Source organism: Buteo buteo, chromosome 15, assembly GCF_964188355.1.
Source record: "Buteo buteo chromosome 15, bButBut1.hap1.1, whole genome shotgun sequence".
NCBI lineage: Eukaryota > Metazoa > Chordata > Aves > Accipitriformes > Accipitridae > Buteo > Buteo buteo.
Window position 1 is genome coordinate 20,393,965 of NC_134185.1, and position 15,143 is coordinate 20,409,107.

The 15,143-nt window shown below is 36.6% G+C and overlaps 1 protein-coding gene across 2 annotated transcripts in view; it reads right to left on the bottom strand.

Moving 5' to 3' along the window:
• The window catches only part of ATG5 (autophagy related 5), an 84,365-nt gene that overhangs the window by 38,321 nt on the left and 30,901 nt on the right, over positions 1–15,143 (bottom strand). For both annotated transcript variants that reach the window (XM_075046701.1, XM_075046702.1), the window contains one exon: positions 9,970–10,064. In XM_075046701.1, the coding sequence (XP_074902802.1) occupies positions 9,970–10,064 (95 nt within the window). The remainder of the gene's footprint in view (positions 1–9,969; positions 10,065–15,143) is intronic.

Sequence of the window (15,143 nt, forward strand, 5' to 3'; positions counted from 1 at the left end):
AAACATTGATGAGATCCCCCGAGCCTCTTCTTCTCTAGGCTGAACAGTGTCAGCATTCTCAGCCTTTTTTAATCTCCTCATATTAGATGTACCAGTCCCTTAATCATCCTAGTGGCCCTTTGCTGGACTCTCTCCAGTAGCTCCGTGTCTCTTCTGTACTAGGGAGTCCAGAACTGGACACAGTACTCCAGGCATGGCTTTACCAGTGCTGAGTAGAGGGGAAGGATCGCCTCCCTCGACCTCCTGGCAACGCTCTTAAAGCCCAGGATACTGTTTAGGCTTCCTTGCCATAGGTCCCACTACTGAACTCCCTGTATTCTTTTAATTCAAAGGCTATCTAGGAGAACCTTCACATTTGTACATGTAGACTCTTATAAGATGTTCAGAGATTGTACTCTCTTCCATCTGAAGTGGATTTCTCTGTTTTACAAAAAGTTCTTATTGTAGAACCTCAGTCCCACTGGGTACACTTGAGCCTACTGTGTGTAAGAGTGGTTGCAGACCTGTTAAATTAAGATAGGCCATGACATAATTACATCCCTTTAAAGTAAGGTATTTTCATACTGTTGTTTCTGAGCAAGTCTGCAACTGGCTGATAAATTCCATTGCTGTTGGGAAATATGGATTATTTAACAGTAACTCTTCTTTGAATTGAAATGTGTTTTATGTCCACAGAAAATATTTCCTCTGCAAGCTGCCAAATCATCTATGGAAGGACTGAGTTTACTCTTTCTTCAGTTCTCAACCAAGAATTTAGTATTTCTTCAAGGTTTCTGTGAGAAAACCGTTGGACAGATGATGGGTTGAGAAAGTACATCTGTTCTTCAAGGTGTGTTAAAGAACACCCTTAAAATGCTCATTATGCTGTGAGTGACTCCAAGCAGTATTCCTTACAGATCACGATCACTTGGAGAATGATTCTATAGTCCCTTGTTAAATGAAAGCTGAAGCACCACCAAAGCCATTGTTTTGGTTTCCACAACATGACAAAAATTAACAAATATATGAAGAATCTTGCTAAAGTCTGCAAGATGGCCACTAATATTGCTAGAGCTAAAGCAGACTCAGCCCTAATCAATACTTCCTTATATCCTGACCAACTTGGACAAGATTCTTAACTGAGTATGTGGTTAAAAAAGCTGTGTTGAAGTGGCCAGTGCTCTGCGTTTTGACAAACACATGAACTCTCCTAAAGGACTGTCCCCAGTCAATGTCAAAAGACAAAGCCCACAACACACCAAAAAAATGCAGCAAAGCTTCAGTCTGGGATGCATGCAGTTATAGCCAAGACTCTGGCAACACAGCATCTTGAATATTGACCTGGGAAAACCCTAAGTATTCAGGATTGTCCAAAACACAGTATTGTTCTAAGTAGTGATATAAGAAGGACCATCTGTAAGAGCTTGTATAGTTTGGCCCTTTGGGTTTAAAGAATTGCTTGGAGCTTTAATAATAGATAATAGGAACATGAAGACACTAAGAACAGACTCATTCATTCAACAGATTCCCATAGAGGAAGAAGATTTCTCACAGAAGAGGAAGGAGAGAGACACTCAAACTGCTTCTCTAAATAGGCATTTTATTACGTACCATCTGCGGTACATTTCTGACACGGAAGGAGTACATATGTAATACTATGAAAGCTACCCAGTGTCTGTGTTGCAAGAAAAAGGGAAAAAAGGTTTGAAAGGTGGTGATGATCCAGCTGCTTTACAGGAAGGGTCTAAGAAAAACATATAGAGTTCTGGGCATTGAAATCAAGAGGCAGAATGTACCAAAAAAAACCAAAACCAAAGGTTTTTAGGACAACCTGGAACAAGCGTTATCCAAAGCAGATGTCCTGTTATACCTTGTGGGTCATTTTTAGCAAGAACATATATTGCCAGAAGTTCCATACCAAAAGTTGCAGAAGTACCCCTCACAACCACTTTCATGTCAAAATACCTAACAAGCATGTCTGAACCACATTCTGGCTGTAGCCTGGTCTTTCAAATGATCTGTTAAATTTGCTTGTGCAGGGACAGTAGCCCTATATTCTCTGAACAACCGAATTTGCATTATTTAACTTCAAGTGAATTGTACAGATCCTAGAAGCAGGAGAAAGGCAATACTCAAGAGAGTGGTAACACACAGAACAGACAGCAGGCAATGGTCATAAGGCCAGAAATAACAGAGACTAAATAGAAAAAACAGTTCCAAGAGACAGTTCTGTTGTCTTTGTCTTCTCAGTGATCATCTAAAATATATGCATGGCCTTGAAGTATTAAATCTCCTTCCCAGAAAAGGATTCATATTTGTAATTGGTAAAATATCAAGGTATCTGAAGAGTCAGTGACAACAAATCAATGCTTTTCACAGCTGTAGTGTCTTACATGCATATGCAGACCCAAGTCTCACATAAAAGTAAGAAATTGAGTACTGACTACCTATGAACAACTTAAGATATGGATTTACATCCACAAAAGCAAATATTTCATTGTTTGCTTAAGAGCAATGAATAGTACAATAATTCATACAACACTTTCAATCTACTTAAAAAGCATTAAATGCAATAATTTTCCTTATTCTATAATAACTAACTAGAAGAAATTCCTATAGTCAAGGATAGCAAAATTTCAGAAATATATATTTGTTAACTCATAATGTATTCCTAGAGTACGGTATCATACCCCACTTTCTTAGAGGTTTGTTCCGTTCCTCACTTACCTGTGTACAATTTGCTTTCAGTCTTCTGGAAACTGCAAATAGAAGTCTTGGTACTTTCCAAAAAACTGAACATTTTCTGTATTTTCTCATCCTCAATTTTGTGCAAAAGTTAACCTGCTTTATTTACCTATTTTACTTAAAAATAAGTAAAGGAAAAATAAGATAGCATACTGATACTGACAAATCAAAACAGGTACTGGTGTGACTTTCATCTATGCAGAGTTAACTTTTTGCATCATCATCATAGGCTAAGGTTTTGTTCTAGTTTAATTCCTAGGCAACTGGCACTGCATACGCTGCACAACCACAGCAACAACCTTCAAAGATTACATTCTTCATCCCTCTGAAGAAAAAATTCCATACCTACTTTCCCCCTTTTCCTTAATGCAAAGCAGTTCACCAGCTGGGTTGTGGGGTTTTTGGGGGGTTGGGGTTTTTTGGGTTTTTGTTTTTCTTTTTTGTTTGGTTTTGATTTTTTTTTTTTTTTTTGCTATTATGTCAGAGTGCAAGAGACAATCTCAGAGGAATGTGGCTCTGGATTGCAAGTTTCAGGTAGCAAAAATCCCTCTTGCTACAAAATAAGAACCTGACCACATAATGAGGTATGTGGTAAAAGTGGCAAATCAGTTTGTGTTGACTAAACCAAGTGAAACAGAGAAGTAAAATGATCAGCTTTAATGATCAAAAGAAAGGCAGCAATATACTAGAGCACTGCATTTGAATTACAAGATCTAACAGTAACTCTACACAGACGTAATTCAACTGAATTACTGCTTCATTCATTGCCTTCATCCCAGCTTCTCAATGTATTCATATTCTTAAGAATTAACACTCAAGGTTGAGGTGAAAAGTGCAATTTTTTTTTTAATTGCATGCATATATTAACTTTCATAACAAATTTAGGATGATATATACAAGAGTACTACCTGAATAAAAGAGTTTGGGGAAATAGAACCACAAGAATTAAAACCTCATGGTTTAAATAAGAATTTGTAGCGTGAGCTTTACATAAACTTATTTATATCCAAGTTCATCATCATAAGACAATTCAGAGAAAAGATGACAAATTAAGAGTTTTATACAAAATCAATTTGCTAAAAAAAGTAACTACCAATTCATGATTAGGGAGTGCATAACACATTGGTAAGATTAAGGCATTTTGAAATTAGGAACAGAAATTTTTTTTTTTCCCCACCAGAAGTGTTCATTATTTCATTGTAACTCAAAATGTATTTTGACTTATCTTTTGCTCACACACACAAAAAAATCTATATAACTGTTTACACAAAGTAAATTTATTAACTACTAAAATGCTACTGGTTTTTGATACACCTAGACTCTTCTAAGACTATCTGATAAGATAAAGGATTTAAAACAAAATACTACCTAGTTTTCCCCAATACGCAGAATCCAGTATATTGCTGAATTGTTTTAAACTAGTCATAATGTGATTCAGAACCTCAAGAAACTATTTTTCATACAAACAAAACTATTTTATTCTTTGTATACAAGCTACATCTACATTCAACTCAGAAGGATTACTGTAGCTCCTATTGACAAGCCTGAGCTAGCTTAAAACTATCCAGCTTGCTAACAGTTCCACCATGGCTCAGAGAAGCTACCCAAATCGAGGTTTTATAGCCCCATGTCTTCTGCGCCTCCTTCCCTGAGCACTATGCAACTTTTACAATAGCTTTGAACTAGGCAGATTGACAGTTTTACAGATAATTTGGGCACATTTATGTAAACTTTAGTCACATCTCAGACAACTAATACAGTTTATAATCTCAGATTTTTTTTTTTTTTCCAAACTGATTGACAGCCCCCATCCTGTACTGAGATTCTTAAAGGTACAAGGCTGATTTCGCACATGGGTTCCTTCAGTCTTTTAAAAGAACTGCATGGACATTCCTTAATAAAAAAACATGTTAAAAAGTCATCTTTAACAGCGTCAGTTTGAACTAGCCCTTTTCACCTTGCACTTAGATGGAACGGAAAGGCTTACACAATTATGGAACCTCAACTGTGGTGACAGTGACCTTCAACTCAAGGTGGCAACTTCTCAAAATGCTATTACTCTCAGCACAGAGCTAAGCAATCAAGTTCAGAAAACAAGTATTCATAGCAACTATGGATCATGCTGCCCACATGCAATACTTGATAGAAGGTTTGGTTTGGTTTCTTTTAGTAACAAGGCACTAGGAAAAATATTTGCCTACCAACGCTATTAAACTTTCAAAATCAAAGCTTTATGAATGAGAAGTAATTTAAAACTGGTGAAAGCGTGCTAGTGTTTCTTCAGTGCTGAACCATCAGTTATTAGAATAAGTCATTTTGGGTACTCAATGATGAATCAAGAGTCTGTTTTTTTCTTTTCAGCACAGAAATTCAGCTGAACACAGCTCTGTTACACAAATCAAACATCATTTCACATTATTTTTCTATTCATTCAAACTTCCTCTTGTAAAAGAAAATTTTTAAGAAATAAATTGATCTATTTTCAGCAGGTTCTTTATGAAAACATCATTTTTATTAAGAAAAAAGTTAAATAAGGTATTACGCACAGGTCTACTCAAGAGCATTTTGCACTAGCCAACAAGGCACAAACTTGCTGTGTTGTGTTGCCCTCTTCAGGTCGACAGCATTTACATTTGCTAGTTCTTTTGCTTGACGAGTCATTGCATTTCAACTTCTTTAATAAAAATTTTCAGATTTGCAGTTTTAAGTAGCAGCTAACTTTACCTTTATCCCACCAGTGCTTGAAGTATTTTTGATTAAAAACCCTACAGAAATAAACTTTACTTTTGGCCTCTGTGTCTCCCTAACTTTAATACAAACTTTGAGTATTATCAAAATATCAGCTAGTGTTTGAAAAGATGACTAAAAAAACAACTTCAGCACTGGTAAGCAAGTCTCATAACAAGAGGCTTAAAGAGCTCAATTGATTCAGCTTACCAAAGAAAACTGAAGCTGCTGAAATCACTCAGTAAGTGAACTTGGAGGTTAGAAAGTCAGATGACTTTAGAGTGGTGGAAGGCAAAACAAAATCTAGAAACTGGAGTTGAACTCAGACAAATTCAGCCTTGAAATGTAGTGGAGGCTTTCACCCAAAAAAAAAAAAAAGATTTTAATAACCTATTAGCATAAAAGGATGGATTTATTATTACTGGAAAGCTTTACAGGTGGACCCAGTATCTTTCCAAAGATCAGTTTTTAATAGCAAGAGAGAAAATAATAGTAATATTATTTTGAGTATATTAAGTTTTGATCAGTTTTTGAGTAGTTGTCATAACATGGGGCAAATTGTGATGCTGATTTACATACTTGTAATGGGTTTTGCAATTGATTATTTGAGCTCTGCCAATTAATATGGAAATATGAATAAAATGGTCTTGCATTGCTTAGGAAAGGGCCATGCTTGGGCTTCCGATTCATTTACTGAGCCAGATATTAATAATGTCTCAGAATATTTCATTTCCCCCTTCCACCTTGCTATTTTTAGAGGACAGGTCATGCTAGACATTTAAAACTATTTAGACATCTCAGTATTGCAACTTTGACAGAAAGAGCAAAGCGTTAGATTTAACTGATGTATTATTAAGCATAGAGAATTTCACTCATGTTACTAAGGCAGATAAACATCATAACAATTTGTAACTGTACGATTTAATCACAGTATCTTAAGGGTGTTATGATAGGAAAAACCTGTTCAAAGCTAAGACCTACTATGTAATTAGACAATAAAATTAATAACCTAATCAAAACCCTTAGAAAATAGAGGCAAAGGAATGCTCATTCCAGTACCATAGCATGTCCCAGGACCCAAATAAGGGAACAAGCAAACAAACAATCCCATATCATCCCCTTTTTGGGTTGGCAAACACCCAACAGCCAACCTGCCTTAAGCCAAGTGCACCTCCAGGAAAGCTCAGAAGAGCTTGTCATTAACAGCTTTAATGCATTTTCTTTCACATACTTTTGTAATTTTATTATCAAGAATGAAATACTATTTACAACTTTAAATCCTATATACTCATAAGGCAGACTCCAGAGGAAAGGAGGAGACTGACAGGGAGAGAGCAAGCAAGAAAAAGTGGGTGAGCGTTGACACGTGGAGAAAGCAAGATACCAAAACTTGGGGGTGAGTGCAAACTAGGTGCACAATAACTGAGACTCAGAGTGCTCCCATCTGCAGTGTAAGACAGCAGACAGTACCTCATCAGGGTAGTCTCTATCAGCACAGAGGCTCCTCTCCAGTGCCTGACTAACATGCCCCGTCACAGCACCTGGAGCCAAAGACTGATGAAAACCTCCTGACATCTACCAGCCATATAGTTTGTTCAATTAGAAAGTGCAAAACTAGCTGGTCTTATAAATATGGGGAAAAAGTCCTCAAGCCAAACTACCTCTAGTACTGTACAAGAAAAGCAACACTCTTAAATGCATAATATACTCAAAATAATATTACTATTATTTTCTCTCTTGCTATTAAAGAACAAGTGAAATAAGCACTCTATCCAACAGTACTATCGGACAGAAAGACAAAAAAGTTTTTGTGCAACTGTCAACTGAAGACAGCAGCTTATACCTTTGAAGTGATGAAGTGGGGCACTTTTTTTTTTTTGACACATGTAAGTATAAGTGTCACAAAAATATAATCACTATTTTTAAACCATCCCTGGTAGGAGTTTCCACACCTATGTCAAAGGTTTGTCTGGTGCAAGTTCTATACGACACAGTTTAGACTATGACAGCTGGTAATAAAATCTCCAGGATCTCTTGGCTAACTTTTAAAATTGTAAATGAGTTGTTCCTTAGTGATACTCAGTCTTTTTCTTCATCTTCTACAGTAGATGCCAGGATTCTGGTCCAATCTTAGCTGCTACTCTTAAAAGAGGAGGTGCTGGACAAGGGCTTTTAAAATTACCTGTGGTTAGTTTAGTTCTGACTTACCAAGTAGAACGTTCATATTTTTGCCATCTCTTTCTCCCCCACACACCATCAGATTTGGATACCACACGAGGTATGATTCATATTATTCTTTAGAAATGTATTTTAATAGACAAGCTTTACAATTGAAAGAGCCTTTGAGTTTTGAAAATATCAGACCTTCAGTGAAAAGCATGTCAGATCACTTTATTGCATGCATTTTTTTTCTGCAGCAACTTTTCCCAGTCACATTTGATCTTTGCTCAGACTGATTTTTCTTAGTTGATATCATAATCTAGTACATTTCTTTGAAGGAAGACAAATTCATCCACCTCATACTGCCAAAACACAATCTAGGCAGTTCCCTTCACAGAATTTCCTTCTAATAATTTTGGGGTAATGGGAGGTATGGAGACTAAGATGAGGAACTCTCCCCACCAAAGGCAATCCCTAGTAATTCCCTGCCATCCATCTGTATATCCTTAAGCATCTACAAAAACACTATGTGAAAACACATAGGGAATAAATATCCACTGTAATACAAAATCCAAGCTAAACTGGCTTTCAGGTATTTATGTAGGGATATGCAAGCTGACTTCTACGAGCACTAATGGAAATTAAATGCAATCGGGGCGTGTTAAATACATCTTAAGAATACTTTTGAATCAGTTACTCCAACATATGCAAGTCTGTCACTAAGTACTGTAAAATTATGTTAAAACTACAGGAATCAATTCCTTGCTGAGAATCCAATTATAATCTCACCCTTCCTAACACTTTTTGGAAATTCCTTTACATATACAGACTTTTATGATGAGCAGTAATTGGTACACAAACCAAACAAAAAAGCTAGAAACACCTGCATCCACTTTCTAAAAAAGAGGAACATTACTGAAAATATTTAGAAATATTAAAAGCAGCATTACTGAAAATAATATACACCAACCTTCTTAAAGGCTGTCTCAGCATCATCTTTATTTGTGTTTGTTCTTCTATTCTTAGTTAGGTATTTTGGGTTTCAACTACAGCAAGTAAGGTTTCCAGTTGAAAAGATAATGAGAATAAGGATAAGTACTACTGGCTAAAGGGATAGATACTACTGAATTAGATTTTTTTTTTTTTTAAAAAAAAGCTTTACTAGCATGAAATCATGTGATATCATAGAAAATTTCCCTCACGGCTTAAAGGTCTGTACCGTATTCAGACAGCAAAACCTCTATTTCGCAAAGCCATTTACGTGATTTCTATGAAAAGACTTAAAAAACCCCCACCTATCGGAGAACAAGAAAACAACTTAGTTACCAACCAAACAAAATGCTGTGAGTGAACTACTTTTCCTGATAGATACTTTTTGATACTTACACAAACCTTACCATCTGCTATGATCTCTGACAAAATAACTGACTTCCGTTCTCAATCTAGGTTTCACTATGACGGTAAGTGTCTTATACCTAACATTAAAAGTTACTTCAGTCCCATTGCAAGATTGTATGGGTTTGTATGGTCATCAAAACCTGTTATAAAGTAGTATCAGACTATTTAGTAATATGAATAAAGGACTTTTGTTTGGTAGTTACAAGTGCAAAACTTAAATATAAATAGATGAAAATGTTTCAAAGACGAAACAAAGCAGAAATGTTTAATTTATGGAGAGGCTACATGAATTCTGTGTAAGCTTTTAACCACACTTATCCCAAACTTCATCATTACCTTAATGCTATAAAAACTAAGGGGACATCAAAAAATTGTAAGGATTCCAAGGAATATGTCTCCCAATAAACTCCTGAGAGAAACAGAGCACTGGTGTATTAAAACAGAAAAAATATTCAAAGATAGTTTTGGATTGTAAAGTACACAATTAGAAGACAAAGGTAAGACCTAGATGCAAGACCTATGCCATTACTTTCACCTTATAATGCCAACAAGAAAAGAAGCCTGGTTGACAGAAAAGTGTTGCTCCTGAAATGTTCGACTTAAACCTTTCAGAGGGCATTTTGCATCCAAAGCAGTCTTCATAGTTAGCAGTTATTTTTAATGACAGAATTAGCTTTTGAAATAAAAAAACCAAAACAACCAACAAACAATCTACACCAGCCTCAGCACATTCTGAAGTATTACATACTTACAACACAATGAATGGTAATTACCTATTAGAATAAATACACTCTATTTTGTCTTTGCTAACTCATACAACTCAATGTTGAGCAAAGATAAGCATACTTAGTTTTACCATAATGTTAGAAAAGGGAACGTATAATTCTGAAAACAGATTATGATATATGACACTTCAGTAGAAGAGTGTGGTAAAAGTGGTTTTATTTCATTGTGTCTTACCTGATAAATTCTAAATGGGATGTATCGAAATCCATTATCTTCTGGAGGATACTCCATGAGTTTTCGATTTATTGCCCAAAACTGCTCAAATTTATCTGAGAAGGTAAAATTAGATTTTGTTAACATCATATATTCTTTTGCAGCTAAAAGAGGTAAATGAGACACAATTGGAACAACATGAAAACTTTTCTTACAGAACTTTGACCTGTATGAATTTATTTTCCCCACATTTCACTTCCCTATTTAGCCTGAAGCCAAAGGTAAGTAATCTGCATTCTCCTATGAAAACAGTGATGTGGCAACCTCTTGAACTGAAAGAGAAGGCAACTTGAATTCGTATCGTATCTCCCACTGTTAGGGAAATATTGGGCCACAAATTATGGATTTCATTACCTCAATTAACAGTGCTTGTTTCTCTACCCCCTGCTGCTACTAGTACACAATGTCTCACAGTTTGTTAAAAACATCTAATTGTTCTTAACTATAGATGAACAATAGGTGTGAAGTATAGAGAAACTAAAGCAGTAGAAAAACTTCTTGATGAGTTTACATTTGGATATGTAAATCTTAAAATAATCTGCAACAATGTTTGATACAATCAGAAAATATACTGCCAGCTTCATGACACAACCTGAAAATAAAAGTCTATGTTTGAAACACATTTTTGTTAATATTATCCACGGAACTAGGTTTAGTAAAGTATCCCAGGGCAGCACACCATTTCATCCTGTTCAGACATCACAAGAACTGAATAGTTTATTGCGCTTAAAATGTATTAAGGACAGCATAGGTCTAGAGCAGTAAAGTCTTTTATACATGCAAATCAACTATTCAAATCAACCAAACAACATATACCAAAAGTTACAGAAAGGAACATCAAGAGCTAAGATGAATAAAGCCGCTGCTAGCCTTATTGGGGAAGGCAGCTTTAGAAGGGGAAGAGCAAGGGACAGATTTCCTTACAGGCCCTAACTCTGCAAGACACCAAACACAGCGGATGTTTCTTCAGAAGGAACACACAGTCTCCAATTTTCCCTCCTCGACACAATGTTCAGCCGAGTCTGAAGAAGCCTGGAGGTATAACCATTACAAAATTCAGCCACCCTGAAGCAAGGTAAAATTCAGAAATCTATTCACGGAACAAAGGTCCTTCCCACTTCCAAAACTGCTGATAACAATTCAAGCAATTGCAGAAAATTAAGAGTCTGAGATTTGCTTCACTCCAGCATAGAGCACAGATGCCTGTCAGTGCGCTAAAAAACATAGTTAATACATATTGCAGGATTCGTAACACATTGCTTTTTCTGACTGAATGTGACGCAAGGCAGGAACTTCCAAGAAGCCATAAACAAACTCCTGCCGGGTATTCCACAGGAGCATTTCCCGATACTTATCTCGGAAAGTACTTCCGCAGCCTTGTTTCCCAATTAGCAGCAAGCCCCTCCTGACAAGCACCCACCTGAGCTGCAGTCAGCACCCCCACAGAGCAGCTGCCCGCGGTGCCCCACAGCTCACCCGCGGGGACGTTCAGCAGGCGGCAGCGACCACCCTGGAGCTGACTCTACCCAAGCAAGCCCACCGATTGAGGGGTTTACTCTTCCAACGTCTGACACGCAGAACCACCGCATCCTCCTCACGAATGCCGTCAGCGGGAAGGTGAAGATTTAGCACACTTCCCTCACCCTCGGAGGCAGCACGGAGAACGGCTTGCAGCTTTCACTACAGACTGTGTGGACAGGCATCCTACAGTAGGCACCGATCGATTTATATTTCAATTACCACTTCTGACTATCAACTCAGTTGATAAAACTATTCATTACGGCGACACACAAAACAAAACAGTTAAGGCCTACTTAAGCTAGTGAGCTCCAGCAGACTCTTAAATAAGGAATCTACATATTTGGAGACATCCTACCTGAAGAAAAAAATAAAACAAACATTAACTTCATTTACTTGTTTAATGCTTATATTACAGTAACTAGGAAAGTTGGGTGAACAGCTTACTGTCCTCAAAATTCAACAGAGATGAGCAACACACCTGATGGATCAAAAGAACAAGAAATTCTTAACAAATAACAGACTTATGGTAGGAGCTTAAGTATAGGCATTGGAACAGGCTGCCCAGGGAAGTGGTGAAGTCACCATCCCTGGAGGTGTTCAAAAAACACGTAGACAAGGCACTTCAAGACATGGTTTAGTGGGCATGGTGGTGCTGGGTTGACGGTTGGAGTCAATGATCTTAAAGGTCTTTTCCAACCTAAACGATTCTATGATTCTATATTGTCCCTTGTGGCATATATGGCAAACAAGTGAACCTTTGAAGGACAAAAAAAAGTGAAACAGTGGTAATGTACAGTTAACTCACTTCTGTTCTTCATTCCAGCTTCCTCACCTCCCAGAAATCATGCAGATGATCTTATTTAAGGCAGGTAAATTTACACTTCTCAGTTATTCTCTGAACGCTCAGACAGCGCTCAAGACAACTGACTGTTTTATCAAGATGTTTAAATTTCTAACAGTTTCTGTAGTTTCTAAATATAACAGCAATAAATCTGCAAGAGTTGAATGATGAACTTGTTGCATTTTGTAATCAAGTATGTTCTGTCAATCCACCTGATATCCTGGGGAATGAAAAACTTTCTAGTAAATTAGCTAGACATAATGGAGTCAGACATCTTAAGACACATCTCCATCATGTGTACAGCACTGTCTGAAGACATCTAAGCTAATTCATCCTCATAACCTTATACCACTGTCCTCCAAACATCTTTCCACGGATACAGTATTTTTACTACAGGAAACTCAGTTTGGTGTTAAAAAAGTTAACAAAAATTTTTGAAGTGAGCAAAAGGCTATCCAGTTTGCATACTGATACATAAGACCTGTAAAGAGCTTTTATTAGCATTAGGAGCACTAGCTGAATACCAGAATCCTAAAGCTCCAAAATACAAAAATCCAAAAATAACTGCTTTCACAGAACCCTTAAGGCTCAAAGCTTAAATGAAACAAACAAAACCCCCAACATCTGCCCCCAATCCCCTTGAAAATATAAGTGAAAGGATTCATTATTCTCCCATTTTTGTGTGTCAGTACCTGCTATTTATGCAAAACAGACTTAAGGAAGCTATTAATGCTACAACAAGCTATAAGAATTAATTAGTGCTTTGGCTAGACAGAACTTAAAGACAGAAGGTGCTGGCCGAAAGTTTGACAATCAAAACAAGACTGAGTTTTCATCAAGCCCGTAAACAAGGAAGAGTACCTATCAGCAAAAGCACTTTACACACTCATCTCCCTCCCTTGTGGAAAGCTTATGCAGTCTACATGATATCTAAACTCCTATAATAGTCAAATCTGATTACTTTTGTTTTCCACAACCCACCTGTTTTTAAGAAAGTGCTTGACCGATGTGTTAAAGAGTTTCTGTATTAGCAAAAAACAGTACTTGCAAAAGGCAGATGTTCATATCTGAATAACAATATTTAAAGTAATGGCAATAAGATTCGAACAGAAGTGAGATTATTGACAGTATAAAAGTTTCAAATGACTCTACTAATCATATTTCTTAAACAAGAGAGGATGGTTGCTATGTAACTTTGCCTAAAGTAAAATATAAAAACTTTCCTATTTTATGTCAAAAATCAGAAAGTTAATAACCAAATACTGGAGAGATCCAGTTGAAGCTAAGTTGATCAGCTAAGTCACTTATATTTATAAATATTCATTTATTAGAAATGCAGTCACTGAATGACCAAACAGACAGACATTAGCCTTCAGTACTACAGATGCACAGAATCCAAGGAGATCTTTGAAAATATCTATTTACATATATAGAAATAGTATGAGTTGGCAAAACTACAAGGACTTAACGTCATCCATAACAATAATCTCAGTACACAAATTCATTAAGCAACAAATTAAACCTCAAACAAATTTACGAATACAGTGTGCCACATTATGCATTAGGGTTCAGATATCTATCACTGAAATTGTTCATGCCTTTAAAGCGACCTTTAAAACAATTTAAAAAAAAAAAAATTGTTACAGGGGAACACTTTGAGAGTTGTTGTTTCCTCCATTAAGCAAGACTGCAGATCCTTTAGCAGTCATTGAAATTAATCCAAATTTATAACTCTTGTGTTAAGAAGTTGTTGGTAACACCAGGCACATTTTGTTGTTAATAGACAGTAACTGCTGAACATTTTACTATTAAGCAGTATTAACTGAGGATTAGTCTAGGCTGAAATTTTGAAGGCTGGACCTCTTTCTCAGGCTGAGACCTGGGGGCAACGTTCTTCAGACAACCAGAAAAATTAGTTTCACTTGCACTAGCGTCTTACAGTCATTCTCTGAAACTCAAGTACTGTCATGCTTCAACCAACTTGAAATTTCACATGGATCTTGATGTTAGATGCGTCTCTTCCACCCACCTGACTCTATGAAAATGGCAACCAGGATGGATCACTGAGAGGGTAAAGGGCACTGCTCAAGTGCTTGAAATGCAACATATGCATTTCAGTGCAGCATAGCTTTAAATCAGCTTACACAAAGAATATGGGCAATTATCACAGAATGAGAAATTATACCTACAAGTAACTTGCAATAAGACGCAGTGGTCACAGCACATGGCCAGTTAAAATGGAGTTCCCACTGTAGAACAGTGGGCAAAGAACTAAAAAACCTCACCCTAATCTTAAAATTTATCATCAGAAATATCTTAATAATAAGGATTTATTTTGTTTCTGTATTTGACAGTGATGCAACTATCAGAGTAGTGACTCCAGAATCGGATCTATTTCAAGAAGGCTGAGGACAGGGTTTAAATAATGGAAAGAATTAATGCAAAAACAAGGGAAAAATTGTTTAAATGAAAAAAGGAAATGGTAATTCATGGCTTTTATCTTCCAGTATCTTTTTAGAAAGTCAAAGAAGTGAACAAACAGGTGTAGCCCTCAGGGTAGCACACAGGCATGATTTTTTGTCTGGACTATTCATGCTTTCTTCTTAAAGCCATCTAGTTGCCTAAATTAAAAAAAAAATGCTTGGAATTGAATTGTATCACTAGCTCTATGCAAGCAATACCAATTTGCAGCTTGCATGAAAATGTGTCCAATCCTTAAGTCTAAAAACACAAAACTTTTGTTTATTCTCAGCGGTTCACCACTGTATAATAA